The 25,140-nt window shown below is 45.0% G+C and overlaps 2 protein-coding genes, 1 long non-coding RNA gene and 1 pseudogene across 4 annotated transcripts; 2 read left to right on the top strand and 2 right to left on the bottom strand.

Moving 5' to 3' along the window:
- Positions 1 to 3,868: 3,868 nt before the first annotated feature.
- On the bottom strand, positions 3,869 to 7,291 carry LOC111963884 (ATG10 autophagy related 10 homolog (S. cerevisiae)). 2 transcript variants are annotated; one of them, XM_023987445.2, is made up of 6 exons: positions 7,031 to 7,291; positions 6,302 to 6,408; positions 5,311 to 5,581; positions 5,082 to 5,179; positions 4,830 to 4,927; positions 3,869 to 4,732 (listed from the first exon to the last, which is right to left on the bottom strand). In XM_023987445.2, the coding sequence occupies exons 2-6, from the start codon at positions 6,404 to 6,406 to the stop codon at positions 4,588 to 4,590; spliced, it is 717 nt and encodes a 238-aa protein (XP_023843213.1). In that variant the 5' UTR covers positions 6,407 to 6,408; positions 7,031 to 7,291; the 3' UTR covers positions 3,869 to 4,587. The 2 variants fall into 2 exon arrangements, with proteins under 2 accessions (XP_023843213.1, XP_023843214.1); XM_023987446.2 differs by lacking the exon at positions 7,031 to 7,291 and adding an exon at positions 6,543 to 6,987.
- Positions 7,292 to 10,468: 3,177 nt separating this feature from the next.
- LOC139027795 (acetyl-coenzyme A thioesterase-like) lies at positions 10,469 to 16,578 on the top strand (annotated as a pseudogene).
- Positions 12,292 to 13,085, top strand: LOC139027741 (uncharacterized). Its single transcript, XR_011479858.1, has 3 exons — positions 12,292 to 12,333; positions 12,920 to 12,989; positions 13,060 to 13,085. It is a non-coding gene; the product is annotated as an uncharacterized lncRNA (long non-coding RNA).
- A 159-nt stretch (positions 16,579 to 16,737) lies between the features above and the next one.
- LOC111963885 (zinc finger CCHC domain-containing protein 9) lies at positions 16,738 to 21,481 on the bottom strand. The gene is made up of 6 exons (XM_023987447.2): positions 21,374 to 21,481; positions 20,514 to 20,950; positions 20,214 to 20,364; positions 18,190 to 18,282; positions 18,030 to 18,098; positions 16,738 to 17,387 (listed from the first exon to the last, which is right to left on the bottom strand). Exons 2-6 carry the CDS (start codon positions 20,937 to 20,939, stop codon positions 17,275 to 17,277), a joined length of 852 nt encoding a protein of 283 aa, XP_023843215.1. The 5' UTR covers positions 20,940 to 20,950; positions 21,374 to 21,481; the 3' UTR covers positions 16,738 to 17,274.
- Positions 21,482 to 25,140: the final 3,659 nt, after the last annotated feature.

Here is a 25,140-nt window from a genome sequence, read left to right on the forward strand (position 1 = left end):
GCTGGCCTAGATGGCATCCCTGGCCGTGTCATCCGAGTGTGTGCTGACCAGCTGATGGGCAACTTCTCTGACATCTTCAACATTTCCCTGTCCCAGGCTGAAGTCCCCCCTGCTTTAAGGAGACCAACATCCTAACAGTGCCCAAGAAGAACACGGGGGCATGCCCAAATGACAATTGCCCAGGCACACTGGACCCACTCCAATTTGTCTACTGCTCCACAGATCCACGGAAGATGCTATTTCCATCGCCATTCACACAGCCGTAACACATCTGGACAAGAGGAACATCTACGTGAGAATGCTGTTCATTGACTACAGTTCAGCATTCAACATTATTGTTCCCTCCAAGCTCGACACCAAGATCAGAACCCTGGGTCTGGACACCTCCCTCTGCAACTGGATCCTGGACTTCCTGACGGGCAGACCACAGGCTGTGAGTATTGGCAACAACACCTTCTGTACACTGACCTTTAAAACAGGGACCCCCCAGGGGTGTGTACTCAGCCCTGGTTGTACTCCCTATTCACCACGACTGCGCAGCAGGCTTCCGGACCTCTAGGTTAGAGCTGAATACCCCTGTTGTATCCCATCATACGACTAATAAAACTTGAAACACACAAACACTTACACAATGCTAGCTAATGCTCCCTAACGCTTCCCTATTCGCTAATGTTATAGGAGTCTGAGTCAACAGTCTGCATGTTCTTCACAAAGAGGGCAACTGATGCTACTGGCCAGATTTCTTTGTTTCCAGGTGAGAAGCTTCAGGTGGTATCCCATTTTAAGTACCTTGGCATCATACTTAGTTCCAACCTCTCTTTTAAAAAGCGGGTGAAAGAGGTAACCAAAATAACCAAATTCAACCTAGCTAATTTCCGATTCATACGAAATTGTTTTGACTACGGAGGTAGCAAAACTGTACTTCAAATCTATGATACTCCCCCACTTAACATACTGCTTGACTAGTTGGGCCCAAGCTTGCTGTACAACATTAAAACCCATTCAGTTTGTCTACAAACAGGCTCTCAAAGTTCTTGATAGAAAGCCCAATAGCCACCATCACGGTTACATCCTCAGAAACATGAGCTCCAGAGTTGGGAAAATTAGCCGGCTTGCTAAAACGGCACTTTTACTGAAACGTTGATTAATGTGCACTGTCCCTGTAAAAATCAACTCAAACTCAAGGTGACTAAGCTGTGAAGTTTGGCCTTTGGCAGATGATCATCTCCATCATAAGCTCGCCAGTCTTCTCTCGACCTCTCTGTCTCTTCCTCTCAGGGGGAAACTAGTTAAACCAGAGTCTATAAACTGAAGCGCTGGAGTTTAAGACCGGCCTCGTTTCTAGAAATAAAAAAGCATGTAGTACGTTTTCACCGTGATAAAGAGAAATGAGAGAGATGGATGGGGGGGAAAGAAAGCGAGATGGAGGGAACGACAATGGCTTTGGGGAGACATCTGGGGGCACTGCAGCTTCTCTTAAATTGGAACCAGGAGACCTGACATGGCCTCTTCCTCAGTGAATGGACCCTCTGTGCTTTTGTTATGAGCCCCCCACCCCCCAAACTCCTCACCCCCTCTGGACCCTCCCCATCACCCCCTGGATAAAACATTTGGGTGAGTTGCGAAATCAACATCAGAGATTGAGCTGGCAGGGACCTCTGGCTTGGCTCCAGGCCTAATGAAACTCAACAGTGTGGTACGTTTTGAGAGTGCACTCCAGGACTCCATCTTGACTCTGAACCAATAGTTTGTTTGATGATGGGGACAATGGCCGCCAGAGAGAGAGAGATGGCRCTGGAAAAGAGCTTTAAACTGTCGCTTGTGTTCTAACAACAAAGAAACACACAATTGAAACTGAGGGGTCTGAAGAATTCTCAGGTCACCTGGCCTTTGATTTCACCAATYGCTTTTCCCTACAAAGGGTGATTCTGCCAGCTGCTGGGGGAGGTAAGATGTGTCATTTGGCCAACACTGAACAGCTCACACCTCTACTGCTTAWTGAAGTCACCTGAAGCCATTATAACAGAGTTGAGGGTCAATTCAGTTTTCAATTGTAATACTCACTTGGTCACTCACACACTGACTGAATCCTACATTGGACCTTGTGCAATGTTGCCAGGAAGCAGAGCTGCATGAATGGCTACATCAGGTAAATCATTCTGCCTTGACATTCACATAAACATCTGTGATAACATAACATCTGTCTCTCTCTGACATCCAGCCTGCTCACAGGGCATAAACCAGTGCAGTCTGGCATGATGTCTGTTTGTGTGTGTTGTGTTTGTAGTCAATCAGTCTTCTAGAACAAAGCCATTGGTGTTTCTGAGMGACTCCGGGAAAGAGAGAGACAAAGGGAGAGATGATATGGCCACGAGGAATGAAGTGAAGGAGCAAAATGAAGAAGTGCCACAAACTTGTGAAAGTACCATCCATGGATAAGGTGGTCAGTGCCAGCCAGCAATGTGTGTGTGTRTCAGTAACTTTCTCCAGATGGGTCTCTTCCGTGTGCTAGGATCTAGATCAGAGGATGGCATGTTAACATGACCAGCGTGACTCCCAACCTCCTGTAAACCACTKGGTGTATATGTTGTGACCAAGAGAGAAAGACAAAGAAATAGGGGGATCGAGAGAGAAATGGGGACCAAAAGAGAGGGAGAGAGAAAGAGAGGGAGAGTGTTCCACTGGCAGAGTGTCCTGTATAAAAGCTCTGACATAATCAGTTAACGTGGGACTATTTTATGGCTCTGCAGGGGAGTAACGCACACTGATCTCACTGTGTAGTCTGCGTTTCGGTGTGCGAGCAGCAGAAGCAGTGTTATCATCCCCAGTAGTTTGTTTCCCACAGTACAGGTTGGAGTGGAACCAGGAAACTGGGAAGTATGATTCTCTGCTATTTCCTAAAGGTCCACTGGGGGGCGATGGGTCGGGGAGACGACGACCTCTCGCTACGTTCATACTCGTATGTGTGTGTCTTTGTGCCAGAAACAGCCATCTGTTTCCAATTGTTGTTTATCCAGGGTTGGCATTGAGGAACTTCAGCTAACACAATGCTTTCTTTTAAAAACAGGGATAACTGATTACACATACACACTATAAGCTGACATTGTCAGAGCTCCCTTGGGACATTTATATCAGCATTTCTGTTAGGGTTGCTCGTGCGAACAGATTGTGCGTATGGTCCCCATAGTCATTGCCATAAGAGTGGCTGATGTATACAGTTTGTATTTAACAGATTTTTTTTTATTCTGCTCCTTCTTAAATCATACAATAGAATTGTGTTTCTCTCCTAACCATCTTTACATTAGGTATAATGGCCATAMTGTATGTGTTCATTGGCATGTAGGTTCAATATAGATACGATACAGTCATATACACGTGTTGTATCAGGACTGAGGTGGAAGAGTTGCCATTATTAAAAGCCAACATTGGTGTTACAACCTACGATACATTACATTCAACATGCAACCGTTTCTAATTCAAAAGCAAATCGACCGTGTTAAATCCTATGAAGAGGAGGTATGAAACTCTCCCCACGCTCTCAGTCAACGGAGACAGGATGTTAGACAAATTAGGGTGAAAGTGAATCTATTCTACTGCAAGAATATACACACACACACACACACACACACACACACACACTTTTCTCCCAGTTGACCTATAAATGAATTCCTGAGTCTTCTGCCAACAGACAAGGGTCTGGCCAAAGTACAAACTATCATGGATCACAATGCCACTCACACAGTTAGACGACGCCCCTTCAGATACGACCGGGCTGTCAGAGAAACAGGAATCTTACGAAAACCTGACACTGAAAAACACGTGAAGATGTTTTAAAACAGAAACTCCATAATGCAGGCCAAMAACGGTGTGTTTGTCATCGACTTTATTGCAAAGAAATCAAAAAGTTACAACATGATTGTTGGACATGTTAGGTGATGAGAGGAGTTCTGAAAAGGTTTGAGGTCATTGGAAACATAAGTTACATCTGACTTCATCTTCAGTCCCCCATCCAGGGACAAAATAGACTTTACTTTGTAGACTTTTGTAGACAAAATAGACTTTACAAAATAGACTTTTACCCTTATTACAAAACAACTTTGTCAAGGATAGAAATGAATAGACACCTCTTTTGTTTCTCCATGGTTGTCTAGTCTCCTAGTCTCCTTGTCTCCTAGTCTCCTTGTCTCCTAGTCTCCTCTAGTCTGCTCTGACAAAAGGAGAAGTGTCTGTTTTACCTTTTCACAGATATCAGCAGTGACGCCCATAGTAGACCCTGTCCCAGATCTATACGTCACCCCGCTCCCACTTCTCAGATCCATCACCTGGGCTTATTCAACTTGGCAGTTCTGACAGGCCTGTAGAGTTGCAGTAATGTTTTTCTCACCACTAGGTGTCAGCAGTGCTTCATGTAACGGTTCTCTCTACAGACTTACTGTGAAAAGCAGCTGCCCTCTCCATCTCATGCCCACTGGACAGACCTCATCAACACATCTGAAGCTGATGTCAAATCTGGCTCCAACGGAAATTCGCTTTGGCATTACGTGTTGTCCACGCTAGATGGGAGAACCATTCAGCCTGGCTTTGTCCCTAGGGCTGGGGGCTGTGGAGAGCTGGAGGGGGGCTGTGGAGAGCTGGAGGGGGTTCAGGTACCTGTGTACAGTAGCTCAGAGGAACGTCCAGTCCCACAACAGGACCCACCACACTGAGCCAGGTCACAATGTAGTTCACCTGTCTGCACGGCGGTCAGAGGGCAAAGGTCACACACGAGCACACACACACACAGGTGAAATACTTTCAGATAGAATACACATGTTGAGTCTCAAACTCACCGGTGTTCTTCCAGGGCAGCTTTTAGAACAGGCTTCATGAACTCTTCTGTCCTGCAGGGGTGGAGCACAAAGAACGACTGGCCTAGCAACGGGTGTTCCTAGAGAGAGAAAGATGGACAGAAGATTGAGTGTGGTGTCGAGTGGAAGTGGGAGATTTATGGGGGAAAAAGAGATTAAGAGGGATACAATCTTAMCGGGAAAAGAGAGGGAGAGAAAGTGACAGGGGACGAGAGAGAGGAGAGTGGTACCAACCTGTTGTGTGATGGTGTCCCAGGGTCTGTGCTGTAGTCTCTGTCTGTAGTTAGGATGAACACTGTCCCATACCTCCTCGAGACATAAACTCCTACCCTCTGACAGAGAGAGAGAGCGAGACAGAGAGAGAGCGAGAGACCAGTAAGTGTATAATGAAGTGGACGGCTGAAGACAATGCAAGTCCTGTATTTGCAATGTATTACATCAAATAACCAGTCAGGCTACATACCCAGGGTTGAGGCTCTGAAGTAGAGGACAGGAGTCTGGTAGCTGCAGGAGTAGAGGATATGGTATTCATACTGAACGACACTGCTACTACTGCTCTCCTCCTGTATACAACACACTGCGCCATCATCTTCATCATCATCATCATTATTATGGAAAGAGAGGGARAAGGTCCTCTCCTGGTGCTGGTCTGAACTGGTTCCTTGCTGGTCCTGGTTACATCTGGTTCTGCCGGTCCCCAGTGCAGTCTTCCTCAGGTAGCCCTCCTCAGAACCCTTGAATGGAAACATTATCAATCAATCGCATTTTATAAAGACCGTTTCACATTAGCAGTCACAAAGTGCTTTACAGTTACCTGGCCTCGACCCCAAAGAGCAAGCAAAGCAGAAGTGAAAGCACAGTGACCAGGAAAAACACAGATGGAAGAAACCTAAGAAGAAACCTAGAGAGGAAGCCAGTTTAGTGGTGGCCACAATCTTTTTTTTTTGCCCCCCCAAAGATTTTGGGATTTTCGTTTTTGGTGACTACAATTACCAGGAATTCAGCTAAAGTCCATTCCCAAGTAGTCCCACAAATAATAAAAAATAATAGAAAACAAATAAGTGCTTGTATCAATATAATAAAGGTATGAAATTATTGTTATGTTCAAATAAAATCTATTTTGGACTTTGTTGTGGTCAATTTACATCCACTCTGACAAAAATCATCCTGTGGCTTAATCTAGTTGCATACCCCTGCTCTACAGATTCACATACATCCGGTTCCATTCAGACAGCCAAACATTCCGCACTCAGCTTCTTCAGGTGACTGGGGTAGTCAAACAGCCTAAAATACCCTTTCTAACCTTTCCTTAACCCTAATTCTGTGTAACCCAAACTAGCCCAATTCTACTCTTCTCAATGCTGACTAACCTTTCCTTTCCCTAAATAGGCCTACCCCAAGTTAAACTCTACCCTTCTCTATCCTAAAAACCCTCTCCCTCCYCCACCCCATACCTTCACTTGTTCCCAGCTCCAGCCGTCACAGAGGGAGTGGGAGTGTTGGAGGAAAAGCTGACAGCACTGACAGAACGTCTCCTCATCCAGAAAACAGCTACTCATCTCTGGAGGAGGAGATATGAAGGAAATGGGGTACAGGCGGAGATGAGGAAGAGGACAAGAGAGCATCATATGTTGAGCCAGATTCATGGAAATAAGTCTGTCTAAATGCACACAGATCTACTGGCTGGTAGCTTACTGAAACTAGCTAACACACGTCTGCGTATTCAGGTCGCAATGTTGTAGTTATACAGTGTTGTATATAGTTAGATAGCTGGTTTGAAACATTTAACAGTCGAATGTTTGGTCAAAGTTGCTGGGAGTGAGAAGGCGATATTTGTACATGMAAGCTGTAACGTAATAGCCTTGTTTGACACGGTAACAACACGAGATCAAGTATTTAATGGGGTTGCAAGTTTGGTTTATCACGCAGATTTTGGTTGAAAGCATGACAAAAAATTTACACCGAAATCAGTTTTAGGGTGCGGTATGGCCAATGCTTGCAAGATGTGCGGGYGATTTTAGTGCCTATTGATGCATTACACGAGAGATCAGCGGCCGATAATCTGGTGGCCATCGAGGAATGCAATACTGGCATACTGTTCAAGGTTTTCAGTGTTTAATGTTCCCGAAGAAATGTATAACACGTTTTTAAAGCGCACTCTGAAAACAAAACACGTTTCTTACCGGGGCAACTTCCGGGATCTCGTGRTGGAGAATGAGGAAAGAGCCAATCAGATTTGGCTTCTGCTAAATTGACTGAATTCCACGATCCCTTACTATTGAGTTACTGTATGTTCCGCACAGGTGAAATCATTGAATTCTTCATTGTATTTATTTGTCTAGATAATTTCATGTATATTAATATTGATGATTATTATGTCACAAGTAGTTTGCTGTGATTCCAGTGAAGCTGTTTTGTTGTTGTTCTTCTTCTTCTCCTCCATCTCTTTCGGTATTATGGCGGTTCACAAACAAATGTTATAGGTGCATGTCGCCACCTACTGTATGGGCTGTGTTTCAGCCTACTATACTTATTCTGTAGTGTGAACTCATTTCACTTTGTGAAAAAAATGTCCCTACCAACTAACCCTGCTCCCAAAACCTCCCCACTTTCCCACTACTTTGGTCCTATCATTGAAAACATCTTGTAACTCTTCTGCAGTAAAATCTCATACACCCAAGTACATCTCTTCAGCTGCCACCACAGCATCTATCCTCTGTGATTTACATTCTATTCCTGTGGTACAATTGACAACCATGGCCATGAACGCCCAAAAAAAGAAGAAGTACTTTCCCGAAGCACACGCTATTCCTATCACTCTCTATTGGTTCTTACTCACAGGGATCCTCTTAGGATCCTTCACCCTGGACCCATCTTCCTCTACTGCTTTTTTCACTGCCTCAGCATACGACACCTTCTGCTCTACTCTGATCCTGGCAACCTCAACCTGCCTTTCTATCACCGGACACCTCTGATCTCCAGCACTATGGTACCGCCACAGCAGTGGAGGCTACTGGGGGGAGGACGACTCATATAATGGCTGGAACGGAGCAAATGGAATGGCATCACACCATGTGTTTGATGTATTTGATACCATTCCACTTATTCTGCTCTAGCCATTACCACAAACATGTCCTCCCCAATTGAGGTGCCACCAACCTCATGTGCCCTACAGTTTACATACACAACTTTTTCCACCGGAACTACACATTCCTTTGTCTAATGTCCTCCTGCACACTTTTCACGTCTAGGAGTCTCCCACCTACACACTGCTGCCACATGACCATAAGCTTGACATCTGAAACACTGGAATGAATTCGGGACAAAATCTCTCACGGCATAACTGACACATCCTAATTTGACTTTGTCTGGTAAAGACGCCGCATCAAAACTCAGTAGTACAGACAGTGTCTTCTCTGTTTCACCACACTCTCCCTGCTCCGGAGAGGAAAGCAAGTCACRGTTCTTATCCTCAGTCATGTTGTGCGGGGTGCACGCTCCCTCCCTCTGGACGGCAGAAATGAAAAAAAATCTACACGATTCCACTTTGAGTCATTTTCACCAACCCAATATTCCCCAACCTCCTCTCTACCCAACCCGACACCCCATATGGATCAGCCAGAAGGCAAGGATCCATTCTCTCCAATAATCTCTCCCACTGAGCCAAAATCATCTTTATCACCTTCGGGATGTGGCTCAAACTTGTCTGTCTTCACCGCGCCTGCCACCGCAGTAAATTTACCCTCATTCTTGGCATGTTCAATTTCCTTCTGCAACAATCCCTATTCACTTTCAATATGTTCCACTTTCTTCATTTTTTCCTGCCCGCCTTCTTACCAACCTCCGTGGGTTCCTCTGACTCCATCTCCAAATCTGACAACCATTCGGGCGTAGGCCTACCCGCCATCTTCTCCACGACCCTGACTCTCGGTCGCTGTTCTTTCGGCTTCATCGGGCCAGGGTTCCAGTCTGGAAGCACGCTTCTGACTGCAGCTACAGTATTGCTTCGGTACTGCAGTTGAACTGATTCATGGCTGAGAAAGACAATTCTTTTTGATTGCCCCCCCCATAGACAAGTCAAATTTGAACATTCCTAATAAAACACTTTAGTCATCACCTTTGTCCACAAAACATCCATTGAATTATTCAAATTATTGTCGCAGAGGCCGTTTTGTGTTCTTTTTCATCACTCACAGCCGAAGATATAAAAATTGTATATTCACGCTCTGAGGTCATGACCCCAGCTAGCTAGGGGAAGTGCCGGTTGGCTTGTTAAGCTGTCCACGTGCTCTGACAGAGTTCCCGGAGCATGTTCGCATGATATGGCTGTGTCCAGTGCGCACTGAGTGCTAGTGTGCATCCAGAGTATGCGCAGTAAGAAATGGCGCATGAGGACATGAGTAGAGTAAGTTAAAAACAAAGATCAACCATCTTGGATCCGGTCTCTAGTTAAGCAATAAGGCCCGAGGGAGTGTGGTATATGGCAAATATACCACGGCTAAAGGCTATTCTTATTTTTTTATTTCACCTTTATTTAACCAGGTTAGCCAGTTGAGAACAAGTTCTCTTTACAACTGCGACCTGGCCAAGATAAAGCAAAGCAGTGCGACACAAACAGCAACACAGAGTTACACATGGGCTAATCAAACGTACAGTCAATAATACAATAGAAAAAAATCTATATCCAGTGTGTGCAAATGAGGTAAGATTAGGGAAGCAAGGCAATAAGTTATTACAATTTAGCAATTAACACTGGAGTGATATACCATGGCTTTCAGCCAATCAGCATCCAGGAGCCAAACTACCCGGTTTATAATTAAGCACCGAGGAGGTGAGGTATATAGTATAAGGGCTGTTCTTAGGCACGACGCAAAGACACATTCAGGGCTCAAACCATTGTTATTACACCTGAGTGGTTATACTGATGGTTTGTCGAGACTGATGGTTTGACCAGTTGTGGCTATCGGTACATGTCCATCTAGTTGTCGCATTGGGGATAACAGTTGACAACTGTAGGATTTTAGCTCAGCATAACCCTAACCCTGGATCCTAACCTTAACCGTCCTGCAGTGTTCTGGTCGAATTGGACCGATTTACAAGTTTTCGCTCTCTGAAAAATGTTCATTTGTTCATTTAATCTGATTGTCATAAGGTTCCATGACTTTGTCCACAGGGCATCTGAACACACAAATACATTTTGATGATTTTCATAACATTTGGGTGTTTTATTAACTTTTGTACACATGTGGTGTTCCCGGTCAAAAATGACCGGTCATTACAAATGAATGGGTGAGACTACAATTATTGTATAAAATTGAGTTCAGGCACATGCCCATTCATCAGATGGACACACTTCTCTCCCAAACCCCCACATGCATGTGTGTTTGAGCGCACACACACACACCCCACCTCACTCCCCTTCTTGGCTTCCATGGCAACCCCCACGGAACCTTTCCCCAATAGAATCTTTCCCCACAGGAACCATAACATAACTTACCTTAAGGGTATGTGATTGTCACTGCCCTTTCACTCACTTGCTCACACTTAGGGACTGAATGAGGCTCGTACACGGGCTACTCATTTTCTCTACACTCGCTGCACACAGAAGCAATAGGGTAATGATGACCCAGAGCCTCCAGAATGGCTTCAGTCTGGAGAACTGCTACCTCCAGGATCTGAAGGGGCCTCGGTCTGTCCCTCCGCCTGCTCAGGGTGCTCAGATCCTGGGTGTACGCCGGGGGTCAGGCCCTGTGGAGCCCCATAAGGACCAAGAGATTCAGAGGCATTGGTCTGGCACCGTAACCGGTCAGGGTGCTTCTCTTCTGGGCTCAGGTCTTGGGCAGACCCCAGCTCCTATAGATGTCCAGATGTGCCAGTCTATCCAGCCATGCCATGCAGATCCCCAAGGATACCTGGGCAGCTACTCAAATGGATGGACACCATCACATGCCTCACTGGTCTGTGTGTGTTTTTATTTTTTTAATAAAAAAAAATATATAATCTTTTTTTTTGTGGTTCCTTGCAAAAAATATAGCCGAGTAGACCTAAAGTGCATGGCGACAGTCTGAAGTTTCAGACAGTTTTTGGTCTGCTATTCCCATTTTTATATAAATACATGTACTGTATCAAGTGGGGAGTTTTTTCTCTGGTGTAAACACTGATTAAATGTGAGTGCGTAAGAAGATAGAGCCTGCGAACAGTGTTAGAGTACAAACATAAAGGAATGGAAATGGAAAAGATGTCAGAGGTAGTGTCTGCCACCTCACACACACACCGACTCCATTACACAAAGGTGRGTGTGACAGAGCTGACCTTCAGTGGCCATCACTGGACAGACAGGGTAACAGCAGTGCACTGACCCCTCACCTAATAGAATTCTTCTACACGTGTGTGCACAGTAACACATAATAATAGCTTTGTGTTATCCCCCATGCGGATGTTAATGATTGTAATGTTGCTGTAATCGTAGTACTGCCCCAGTTGGAGAGATTAAATATAGATAAATATATAGATAAACAGTGTGTGTATGTGTTTGTCCCTTAGCTGAACGTCATGCTGGGATGGCGTGTGTGACCCTCTCCATGTACAACATCCAGTTTGAGGAGACTGACAGGTACGCATCAATCAATCAATCAATCAAATGCGTAATTTAACGTTTTCAATATTTCAAACGTTGTTTGCAGGGTTGGTCACGTGATCACCATCAAGTTAATAGAACGTTCACCACAAGCATGGAGGTAAGACTACTTACACATACAAACACACACATGCACGCGTGCCTGTACACAATGTTTATTTAACATTTTTAATATAACAATATGTGTATGTAGGTGGGAATCCGTGTGTTGGTGCAGGATGTGAGAGAACGTGTGGAGAGGTTGGTATGTGTGGCTTACTCCACCATTGTTGGAAAGCCAGCGGGACCAAAAAAGGTGGTGTTGCAGCCGGTGGAAAACCTGGGTTCTGCAGCATTCTCTGGCCTCAGATAGACGAACACTCCGCCTCTACAACGAACAGACGTNTTACTTAAAGGGTATGTGATTGTCACTGCCCTTTCACTCACTTGCTCACACTTAGGGACTGAATGAGGCTCGTACACGGGCTACTCATTTTCTCTACACTCGCTGCACACAGAAGCAATAGGGTAATGATGACCCAGAGCCTCCAGAATGGCTTCAGTCTGGAGAACTGCTACCTCCAGGATCTGAAGGGGCCTCGGTCTGTCCCTCCGCCTGCTCAGGGTGCTCAGATCCTGGGTGTACGCCGGGGGTCAGGCCCTGTGGAGCCCCATAAGGACCAAGAGATTCAGAGGCATTGGTCTGGCACCGTAACCGGTCAGGGTGCTTCTCTTCTGGGCTCAGGTCTTGGGCAGACCCCAGCTCCTATAGATGTCCAGATGTGCCAGTCTATCCAGCCATGCCATGCAGATCCCCAAGGATACCTGGGCAGCTACTCAAATGGATGGACACCATCACATGCCTCACTGGTCTGTGTGTGTTTTTATTTTTTTAATAAAAAAAAATATATAATCTTTTTTTTTGTGGTTCCTTGCAAAAAATATAGCCGAGTAGACCTAAAGTGCATGGCGACAGTCTGAAGTTTCAGACAGTTTTTGGTCTGCTATTCCCATTTTTATATAAATACATGTACTGTATCAAGTGGGGAGTTTTTTCTCTGGTGTAAACACTGATTAAATGTGAGTGCGTAAGAAGATAGAGCCTGCGAACAGTGTTAGAGTACAAACATAAAGGAATGGAAATGGAAAAGATGTCAGAGGTAGTGTCTGCCACCTCACACACACACCGACTCCATTACACAAAGGTGRGTGTGACAGAGCTGACCTTCAGTGGCCATCACTGGACAGACAGGGTAACAGCAGTGCACTGACCCCTCACCTAATAGAATTCTTCTACACGTGTGTGCACAGTAACACATAATAATAGCTTTGTGTTATCCCCCATGCGGATGTTAATGATTGTAATGTTGCTGTAATCGTAGTACTGCCCCAGTTGGAGAGATTAAATATAGATAAATATATAGATAAACAGTGTGTGTATGTGTTTGTCCCTTAGCTGAACGTCATGCTGGGATGGCGTGTGTGACCCTCTCCATGTACAACATCCAGTTTGAGGAGACTGACAGGTACGCATCAATCAATCAATCAATCAAATGCGTAATTTAACGTTTTCAATATTTCAAACGTTGTTTGCAGGGTTGGTCACGTGATCACCATCAAGTTAATAGAACGTTCACCACAAGCATGGAGGTAAGACTACTTACACATACAAACACACACATGCACGCGTGCCTGTACACAATGTTTATTTAACATTTTTAATATAACAATATGTGTATGTAGGTGGGAATCCGTGTGTTGGTGCAGGATGTGAGAGAACGTGTGGAGAGGTTGGTATGTGTGGCTTACTCCACCATTGTTGGAAAGCCAGCGGGACCAAAAAAGGTGGTGTTGCAGCCGGTGGAAAACCTGGGTTCTGCAGCATTCTCTGGCCTCAGATAGACGAACACTCCGCCTCTACAACGAACAGACGTTCAGTACCTGCTACAACGACGTACTCGCATCCACTAGCACGGTCAGTCTGCTTCTCTTGTGCACGAATTCTCTCTCAACTTTTGTGTGTGTGTGTGTCAGCCTGGGATTACGTGTCCTAATCTGTAGCTTTACTTGATTTATCTTGCCCTGAATTAAACTTTTCAATTGACACTCATGTTCAAGGGGCAATTCTAAACAAAATAAATACCTTTTGCAGCTGAGATGGAGAGAGATCGAGAGTCTGTTTGGTACCAGTTTCTCTGGCGTGTAATGCTTTTGTCAGATGCACACGATGAGGCCTATCTAGCATCTCTGTCTGAGGGCTATGGCTGAGTTGGTGATTAGATGTACTAGATGTGTAACTACCCTCTCCATGTCTGTACCTGTTCCTCCTCCAGGTGGGTTACAGGAGAGACCCGCTGTCTGCCGTGTCCACAGAGTTCACGCATTGTGGAGAGCGTCGAGCTGTCCTGCCTCCACACGCTAATCACCACGGCAACACCTTCGGAGGACAAATCATGGCTTGATGGAGAACGCAGCCACAGTGGCAGCCAGGTCCCTCTATCTAAAAGGTTCTATGGCTGTCCCCATAGGATAGCCCTTTTTGGTTCCATGTAGAAACCATCATAAGAAGAGGGAATTATTGTGGCTAGAAAGCACATTCCTGTCCTGTAAGGAGGCTCTTATCTCGTTGTCCCCTGGGATAAAAGGAACCAGGTACTACAACCATSTAATGAACATGACACTACCAGCACCCATCAATCTAACTAAGTTAGCCTTGTACCTGACTGTTTTTACATTCAACCACATCGCTGCCTTGCCAGATGACAAGTCGACTAAAGCCGAGATACGCTTTTAGTTCAGCCTCATTATTTCCCCGCTGACTGTCTGTTAGTGATGCACCGGGGGCAGCTATTTGTTCACCCGTAGCCACTCGCAATTGCGAATAACCCATCTGCAACCACCGACTTGTGTTAAAGTGAACGTCTGAGGCCCGCACCCGACCCTAACCAGCAAATACAGAAAATGCGCTGTACAGTTCCCTTTTTATGACGTGCCGGTGTTGTGGTCCCCGTCTCCTGATTTGACGAATTTGTATAGCGCCTGACAGTCATCACACAGCTATCATCCTCTTTTACCAGTTCACCACATCTTTCTGAAACGTTGCTTTTCTGGCCTTCGTTTATCTTTATTTTCAACTCTCCATTTTGCAGCTCTTCTCTTTTTGAATTAAACTCTGTCCTTGTCGCCTCTGAATCGATGTTAACGTTCTCTGGCCAAGTTCCCAAAAGCATTTGGCGATTGGTGTGTAGGCCTATTTGGCACGCAGCAAAGCTTAGACTTATGCGCCAATGCCAGATAAAAAAGAATGAAAAAAACTCAATGTAGGCTTAAAGATATGAATTACACAAGAACTATGGATTATGGACTATCGACCCGGCCGCCCTTCATCCACACAATATATCATGACCCCCAAACCCATCCACCCCATGGATATATKCACGGGGACTGAAGGTTATGAGTCAACTCGCACATCACTACCGTCTGTCTCCTATCGCCCCCTGCAGGTGTATCTGGGCTATAACAATGTAGCAGCTCTGACTGTACTGGCTGGGAAACAAGACTGGGAYYCCAGCAGCATCAATGACAGGGTGAAAAACACACACCAATGCATGAATGGAGACACTATATGGCAATTTTGTAAAGGGGATTCTTTGTCCTTTTAGTTTCCTTACCATGTTGTGTGTATGTTCCCAGATTGGTGTGTATGTCCATGAGGAGGAGCTGCTTTGTGTCCAAGTTCAGATGGTCATGACCTCTGCCCTCCATGCCTTCACCCTATTGGCTGACCTCACACTGCGACCTCTTTGGGTCACACACTATCTGTAAGTCACCTGTAAATTCYTTACCATTCCATTCAAGCCATTACTGAGCCCGTCCTCCCCYGTTAAGGTGCCACCAGCCACATTWTGCTGTWAGTATGAGCGACACAGAGCTTCATGTTCATTAAACTAACTTGACCTTTAACCTCTCACACTCCCTTCTCCTTGTAGGAGCTGTGAGGAGGTAGAGGGGGACGATGAGGAGACGGTGTACCACATTAAATMCCCCCCCTATCAACGGAGGCAAGAGCCGAGACTTCGTGTTCCTGTTGTCAGAGACAGCCCTGCAACGACGGGTGAAGGTTTCCGTGTCAAACTCATTCCACGGAGGGCAAAGTATCTGCGGATTTTCGCTCCACCCTTGTACTTGATGAATTAAGGTCACTAATTAGTAAGGAACTCCCCTCACCTCTGGTTTTCTAGGTCTTAACTGAAAGGAAAAACAAAAAGACCCGCAGAGATTRGGCCCTCCGTGGAATACGTTTGGCACCCCTGCTTTAGAAGAATGTGTGTTTTGTCTTCTWCAGGGACCCCTATGTGGTAGCCCTGAGGTCTGTAACCGTGAAAACAGTTCCCCCTGTGGACGGRTGCGAGGCCACGTGTGCCGGGTTCCTCATCCACAGCCTGGGACTCAACAGCTGCAGGGCGAGGCTTACACACAAACACTGCAGAAGCCATTAATACGCACAGTAGAACCTGTTAGCTTTCATTGTCTTCATTAAATCACATTTTCTTGGTCACACACGTGTGTTTAGCACACATCTAAAGTATTAAGAATATATGGAATTAATATATAAATACTTTGATGAGAAATGTCAGTGGCATAGACTAAGAWACAGTAGAATKGMATAGAATACAGTATATACTTATGAGATGAGTAATGCAAAATATGTAAACGTTATTAAAGTGACTAGTTCTATTAAGGCCAGTGATTAAGTCTATGTACATAGGGCTGCAGCCTCTGTGCTAGTGATGGCTATTTAACAGCGATGGCCTTGAGATTGAAGGCGTTTTTTCCCCAGTCTCCCGGCCCCAGCTTTGARGCACCTGTACTGACCTRGCCTTCTGGATSATAGCGGGGTGAACAGGCAGTGGCTCGGGTGGTTGTTGTCCTTGACGATCGTTAGCCCTCACAATTCAGATACAATGTGTTAAAACCACGTGTTCCAGGTGTTACCACAACCAGGTGACGTCAGGCGTGTTGCCGCATGTAGCATGGTCTAAGTCTGCGGAGGAGACGGCTAGTGCATGTACCACCTTCCTGGAGAGACGCACCACACACACACACACACACTAAACCTGCGTCTGATGGTTGAGTTGGTACCATCTGGAGACTCGTGATTTTTAACGAGACCAAAACACGTCTCTAGTCGAGCGGCTGCTAATACAGGTGTCCCATTTACAACGGCGTTTCCCGAATTCCCAAAATGTCTTGGTCACAGCAAATGTAGGTCACGTATGTAATATAGGTCTTATTTATTGAATTTTGCAATGAATATTTCAGATGTTGATGCGAGTGAACGTGCAGTAATAATGATACTCGGTGACAAAACYAAATTCTGTGAATAGCAAATAAAACCTAGATTTTTTTAACCTTTTTGTTTCTCAGACACCTGGGGATGGATGAGAGAACACACCACCAAACATGAGACACAGATGGATACCGAGATATAAAAACACATCTTTAGATACAGGAGCAACCCACTAGCTAGTATACACAGGCTACAGGCTCCAGCCTAGTCCCATCCATACAAATCATTTCCAGTCCTATACACAGAGTCCAGGGTGTGAGACCACAGAGGGCGCTTTCCAAAATGGCAGTCAAGAGTAGCTCTCCATTTTCCCTGACTATGGGTGTTGTTTTTCAAAGCTCCGAGAGAGAGAACGGTGACAGAATGAACGCCCTTCGTGGATTCAAGTCTTGGGATGTGTAGTTCGCTCTATCGCTGTCAGTCCTGTCCAATCTGGTGAGTCCTCTGCGTGGATTGGCAGGTCAGAAGACCACTACCTTGGCCCGTTTGGGCGGGGCTTTCTTCACAGGCACGTGCACTTCCTCGTGGTCGGCACTCATGTTATTGGACAGCCAGCCCAAGGTCACTTGGTTAGCTACAGGGGGATTGGACAAACACACGTCAGTCACATAATATCTTGGGAGCGTGTAAAAGGACAAACTGTACAGAGCGTTCAGATAGATGAAATAGAACATATGCAAAACGGACGTTCAGATAGATATCTTGAATGGAAATGACAAAGGGAATGTTCGTAGAGAAATGTAGTGCATGGACCCATTTTTGGTATACAAACAGGCGTCACGTTCGAGTGATGCTGGCCAAAAAGCTCCGTAGCAGGTTAGCTGACGCTAAAGTCAGGACCATGACAAACTTAACAGTGAGTGAGTGACGACAATGGGAACAGGCAAAACTGATGGCTACAGCTAATGATACGTTTAGAATTCTTCTGGCTTTATCTAGCTCTATTTGGGATATTTTACCATGCCTCGCTGGCTTGCTAATGTTAGTTAGTCAAACCCCTGATGACATTGCGATGTTGTAAACGATAACCGCCTTGATMACTTATTTGTCAACTTGCATGAGCTGCATTTGAAGTRGCATGCGATCGAATCCACTGTCGGGTAAAAGCTTTATTCTGAATCTGTAAAGCGAGCGCAACATTCCGTGACACGGCAGGGGAAAATGGGTCTGTCGAACAGACAATCCTGATGTAGAGAGATGGAGCCTGGTTACTCACATGCAGCCTGGTGCTCGGGACAATCCTTCTGGAAGTGCTCTACTGAACCACACACACGGCAACAGCCTCCTACAGACAGAAAGGGAGGAGACAATGTTATGGATTCACAGTTTGATTTATTAGCAGAGTTTAGTATATTGTGAGAGTGCATGTGTTGTACCTGCGGCGTACAGTCCTTTGGGGTTGTCTGGGCAGGACCTGGACAGGTGACCAGTCTTACTACAGATGAAACACTTGGCATACGGGTATTCCCCTGAGAGTGAGAGCGAGAAAAACAAACACACATTAAATCAAATCCATTGATCATCCTTGAGATGTTTCTACATCTTGATTGGTGTCCAGCTATGCTAAATTCAATTGATTGGACATGGTTTTGAAAGGCACACAACTGTATATGTAAGGTCCCACAGTTGACAAGGCATGTCAGAGCAAAAACCAGGCCGTAGACCTCCAAGACAGGATAGTGTCAAGGCACAGATATGGGGAAGGGTARCAAAAAATGTCTGCAGCATTGAAGGTCTCCAAGAACACAGTGGTGTCCATCATTCTTTAATGGACGAAGTTTGGAACCACCAAGAGTGTTCCTAGAGCTGGCCTCCCGGCCAAACTGAGCAATCAGGGGAGCAGGGCCTTGGTCAGGGAGGTGACCAAGAACCCGATGGTCACTGACAGAGCTCCAGAGTTCCTCTGTGGAGATGGGAGAACCTTCCAGGACAACCATTTCTGCAGCACTCCACCAATCAGGCCTTTATGGTAGGGTGGCCAGACGGAAGCCACTCCTCTGTAAAAGGCACATGACAGCCGCTTGGAGTTTGCCAAAAGGCACCTAAAGACTCTTAGACCATGAGAAACAAGATTCTCTGGTCTGATGAAACCAAGCTTGAACTCTTTYGCCTGAATGCCAAGCGTCATGTCTGGAGGAAACATGGCACCATCCCTACGGTGAAGCATGGTGGTGGCAGCATCATGCTGTGGGGATGTTTTTCAGTGGCAGGGACGGGGAGACTAGTCAGGATCGAGGCAAAGATGAATGGAACAAAGTACAGAGAGATGAAAACCTGCTCCAGAGCGCTCAGGACCTCAGACTGAAGCGAAGGTTCACCTTCCAACAGGACAACGACCCTAAGCACACAGCCAAGACAACGCAGGAGTGCCTTCGGGACAAGTCTCTGAATGTCTGAGTGGCCCAGCCAGAGCCTGGACTTGAACCCGATCGAACATCTCCGGAGACCTGAAAATAGCTGTGCAGCGATGCTCCCCATCCAACCTGACAGAGCTTGTGAGGATCTGCAGAYACAAATGGGAGAAACTCCCCAAATACAGGTGGGCCAAGCTTGTAGCATCATACACAATTAGACCCGAGGCTGTAATCGCTACCAAAGGTGCTAGAACAAAGTACTGAGTAAAGGGTCTGAATACTTATATAAAATGTGATATTTCTTTTTGTAATACATAAGAAAAAAATTCTAAAAACCTGTTTTTGCTTTGTCATTATGGGGTAGTGTGTAGATTGATTAGGGGGGAAAAAACAATATCATCCATTTTAGAATGAGGCTGTAACGTAACAAAATGTGGAAAAGTGTATATATATATATATATATATATATATATACACATACTGAACAAAAATATAAAACGTAACATGTAAAGTGTTGGTCCCATGTTTCATGAGCTGAAATAAAAGATCCCAGAAATGTTCCATACGCACAAAAATAGGTGAAGGGGAAGAAGGACCTCCACATCCGGCATCTTCCCCTGCGTGATTGTCTGAGACCAGCCACCCGATGAAACGGAGGAGTATTTCTGTCTGTAGTAAAGCCCTTCTGTGAGGAAAAACTCATTCTGACTGCTGGGCCTGGCTCCCCAGAGGGTGGGCCTGGCTCCCCAGAGGGTGGGCCTGGCTCCCAAGTAGGTGGGCGTCTGCCCTCCAAGGGCCACCCATGGCTGCACCCCTGCCGAGTCATGTGAAATCCATAGATTAGAGCCTCATGAATTAATTTCAATTGACTGGTTTGCTTATATGAACTGTAACTCAGTAAAATCACTGAAGTTGTTCCATGTTGCGTTTATATTTTTGTTCAGCATAGAAAGAATAACAATCGGAACAAATCTAAATTGAATTATAGAACACAACCAGGAGTCAGGACAACACACACACACACACACACACACACACACACACACCTAGAGCAGGATCTATTTTAGCGCGGCAGCGTTGGATCTCGTGTTCTGTGGATCCACAGCGGTAGCAGATGTCCCTTCCCATCTCCTCGTCTCGGTCCGCCTCCGGACAGTCAGCCAACCCGTGGCCAGGCTTCCTACAGTTAAAACACACCTGGAGAGGGGGAGACAGGGAGAGAAAAAGAGGTAAGGAAGAAGGAAGAGATAACAGAGTAAGACAACATCACAAGGTTGAGTGTCACTATTATTAGCAACATTGGAAACTTAGTCACTCGACTCTTGATCTCTGCCCATCTTACTCACCATGTTGCTCTTCTTGTCATCCTGTCTCTTCATCCTCCTGTCCTCTCTCCTCCTGTCTTTCTTCAGGGCTGTCTCTACCTCTTCCCTGAGTCCCTCCATCCCTGCCCCTCCGCCTCCCCTGGACGCCCCAGCCCCGCCACTCTGAAGGTATTCCATGAAGCCGTTCACATCCTCATTGTCGTAGTCTTTCTTCTTCCGACAGGGCTTCTTAATCCCAGCATCGCCGAGCTGCGTTCGCCTCAGAGGSTCTCCCCCTCCTCTTCCCCAACCCCCAGGACCATGGCTAGAGCTAGCACCTCCTGAACCTCCAAAAGGGCCTGGACGACCCCTCCCTGCTCCTCCCCCTCTGGTTCTAAGCTGGCTCCAGGGCGTTGCCTCAGCAGGTTTGTGTTTGTGGACGTTGTTGGCTCTGGCCCATCGCGTCATTGCTGGAACACCTGGGGTACACATATAGAGAGATATGAGGGAGACAGATGAGAAATGGAAAAAACCATTAGGGACTCGGGAGTATGGTGAATTTCCCCCTAGACCGATCTAGCAAAAGCAGTGGTCATTCATCTCAAAATACAAAGTGGTATATAAATATGTATCTAATAACTAACTTCAGCTTCATGTATATACACATTAACTGCTCAGCTATAAAAACAACGGTTAGGATWGAGGCTGCAAATAAACTTGCTAGCTAGATAACGTGAATAGTTGCTAGCATGGCTAGTTTACAGTGGCTAGCATTACTCTAAGAGTCCTTTTCAGCGGAGTTATGAACAAAATCTGGAGCGAAATATATTCGCAGAAATTCAGAAACTGATTAATTCAGTTAAATAATGAATTCAGAATATATTTATCTGTTATAAACTCACCTAAAGTGTAAAACTATCMCTGCCACATGTGTTTACTGTTTAGCCGGAAGCCACATTCTTCTTCTTCCTTTGGTGGAAATAACAGGAAAATGACTCGATAGACCATTACCGCCATCTGTTGATGAGGTTGAGAATTTATAATAACAAGTGATCACACATGCACTTTTCTTTCGTCAGTGCTGCACGAATGTGTTTGTGCAGTTGCTTTGGCTCTTGGTCCTGGTGTGCAATCATCGTTGCACCATGCGTTGGCGTCTGATCTGGATTGTCCAAAATAGGACCAGATTCATTTGTTACATCCTCTCTTTTGACTGTTTTCGAATTGATGTAAACCAGGCCTAGGGTTGCCGGCTAGTACTGTCCCGTACTAGCCGGGATGACCCTTATATTGGGATAAATTGGTTTGTTCCATACGGGACCTCCCTTGTCCCGTATATTCATCCAATCACCGTATAGTGTAAACGCGCCAATTCCTGCAAAGTAATTTTTGTTTGGTCGGTTTGGCATATCAAGGAAATATGTATAAACATGCAAAAAAGACTGTGCACCTACAACAAACAATGTGAAGCAAAAAAAGGCGTGGGTTAAAGCCGTCAGTGGTGACTCGACGAAAGCTTTCAGTACTTTATGCGTCGGGAATTCTCAATTGGCCATGAAGGGGAGAATGACCTAACTCAGCATGCATCCACAGAAATGCACAAGAAGGCCACGCTAGCGAAAGGTGTTAGCAATATAGGTGCATTCTTCGTGACGTCTACTGCGGAAACTGACATAATTGGAAAACACCTCCTTTTACAAGTTATTGAGCAGTGCCAACAATCGCATTCTGAAAGCTAATTGCCCAGTTCACATAGCTCATAATGCCTGCAAGCACGCCTGCGATCAGCGGTCAGTGGATATTGAGACAATTGTTTTACAGATCTACAGCCACTTATCAGTATCTGCTTCCCGACGAGAGGAACTGCGTGCATTTTTTTGCCTTTGTTGACATTGAGTGGATTGAAATCCTGCGACATGTTTGCACACGATGGCTCTCTCCATCCAGCTGTCGATCGTCTCCAGCAAAGCTGGCCAGCTCTTACATCATACTTCAGGTCCCTTAGGGAGACCTGTCCTGTGGCACTGAAGAGTATTTTTGAGTATGAAGAAAAAACGAAAGCTGCTGAGATTTGTGCTTTTTCCACAAAGTGGGTGTGTTTTTGCCAACTCGTAAAAAAGCTGGAGGAAACAACGCTCTGCGTCACAGATGTTTACGAGGAAGTCCAAAATGTAAGATGCTTCAGCTGAAACAGGACTGTTTTTTTTTCTGATACCAGACCAAGCAGCTGATGGACAAACAATTGTCAGCACAAAGGTCCAAGCAGCAACAGGACTGTGAAGTTCTATGACACTGTCATTACATACATTGARAAGTGGTTTGATTTCTCACCAGAAAATGTATTGGTGAAACTGAAACCAATCGTCCTCTGAGGAGCTCTCCTTTACTGACCTGGAGCAGGTGGTGGTTGCCCTCAAAATGACAGAGACGGTCAGTATGGACCAACTCTATGAAGAGTTTTGTGCTAGCCAGGAGAAAATATAGAAAGCCAGACAGGATACCACAAAATCCACCTGTGAGAAGTGGGTGGCAGTTTACCAAAACCTAGAGAAAGCCAACTTGATCAACATGTTCAGGATTGTCTCATTTGTCCTCAGTGTGCCAGACTCAAATGCCTTTGTAGAGAGGATTTTCTGTCTGAWGACCGTTAAATGGTCAGACTCAAGAAACCGATGTAGCACAGAGCTGATCAAAAATGAACGTCAAATATCTGGGAACTGTGACTTGTCATGTAATGACTTCTCTCTGGCTATTTCCTCTTTTGCATTTGAAAAGTGTTTTGTTGTTGTTGTAAAGGTCCAAATTATGATTTCTTTGATCATTTATTTGGAGGTTTATTCACATAAGTTTACATAATGATACAGTTTTAGTAAAGCTATAGGCTAAATGGAATAAACACACGTTTTGCCTTTCCAATTGAATAAGAATATACAGTGTATATTCATTCACACAACACCATACCCCTGTGGCACTGTGCACTGGCACACCACCTTTTGTCCCTTATTTGGTAGTGAGAAAGTTGGCAACCCTAGCCAGCCCTGCAAACGCCCACTGGTTCACCATGTTATTGTGCAGTCCCTTTTTATGTAACGTTTCCCTTTAGTATTTCAGTGGGCGGTGTTCCCATCTACAATTCCACCAATACTTTCCCTGTAGGTCTGCTTTGGGGACCAGTGATTTCGTTATGTGATAGCTAGGCCTATTATCAGTTTTCCATTTTCCAATTTATGTAGCAAACCCCACTGTAAAACCATGTTATTGTACTGTACATTTCTTTATTTCAGTGGACAGTTCTACAAACACTACTCTCTGCCACAGGTAGGCCTGTAATTAGCTWTACAAAATATTGCCTAGTCAGACATTACTCTGTTCCAGCTGGCTGATGGGTGTCATTAGATAAGTAATGTTACTGTTTGACATACTACAGAGAATTTTTGACCAACCTGAATTTGTCAATACTTCCTCAATTCCTGACTTGGAAGACAACCAATGTCTTCTAAACTTCAATGTCTAGTTGAAGYGGGTTGGTTTGAATTTATAAAATGCGTGGTTATTAAATGTGTTTTGCTCCATAAAGTTTTCCAYCAATGTGTATGCTGCCATCTTGTCTATTTCAAACCTCTCATTGATGAGAGAGGTGGGTGTCCACCCCAAAGTGGCTGGTCATGATAACACATACACTCACCTMTCTGTGGCGTCACCTGAGTCCCGACATCCATTGGCGGGGTGTGAGTTTCATGTTTGGGGAAGCACTTTTTTTTAACCCTCAATTTCACATTTACAATAAAGGATTGCATGTATAGGTTTAGCTGAACTGACGCCACTGAATATAAGTGATATGCAGACTTTATTTTTTAATCAAGGTACCTTTATTAATGTAATGTATGCAAATCTGTTTTTCTGACRGTATAGAGAAGTATTACCACAACTTGTCCATTAGATGGCAGGGTGGAGGCCTGTTCAATACACTGAAACTGGATTTTGTGATCTTGATATTGTGGTATCTGGATCAGAATGATCCTACCTGATTATTTTCTGAAAAAAACTGCTCCAAAACAGCAGATTGAACTGATCCTGGATTACAGAATCTGTCTCGTTCAGATCKAGATAAGTTTTGAAAAACCTGGCGGTCTTATTCACTAAACAAAATGTAACAACTCGCCCAGTAGATGGCAATATAGCGACCTACCCAAAGCACAAAATCTGGATTKTGTGATCTTGACATTGTGTGTCTAGATCAGAATGATCCGATCTGATTTATTTTCTGAAAAGCCATCTCAATCAGCCAGATCGATCTGATCCTGGATAGCAAAAGAGGATTACAGAACCTGGATCATTCTGATCCCCAAAAGTTTAGAAAAAACAGCCCCTGCACATTGTAGTGTCTGTGGTTATAGACCTACTCTTCCTGTTAGACGACTTTTGACCATGCAGTCTAGAAAGTTACCTAATAAATCAGACTGATACCAATTATTGGTATACAGTCTCAAACAAAGCACTGCAAAATCGTAGACATTTTTCTTACAAGCCAGAATGTTGAATAAAATTACACTTGAACTTACTCTACCGGTTGTCTGTGCAGTTTATCCTTCTGCTGCTTGAAATTTGAGAAAAAACATCCACAGGAAAGTATTGTGGACCCAACTTTTTAGAGCCTAAACTGAAGTTA

This window comes from Salvelinus sp. IW2-2015, linkage group LG5, assembly GCF_002910315.2.
Source record: "Salvelinus sp. IW2-2015 linkage group LG5, ASM291031v2, whole genome shotgun sequence".
NCBI classification, from domain to species: Eukaryota; Metazoa; Chordata; class Actinopteri; order Salmoniformes; family Salmonidae; genus Salvelinus; species Salvelinus sp. IW2-2015.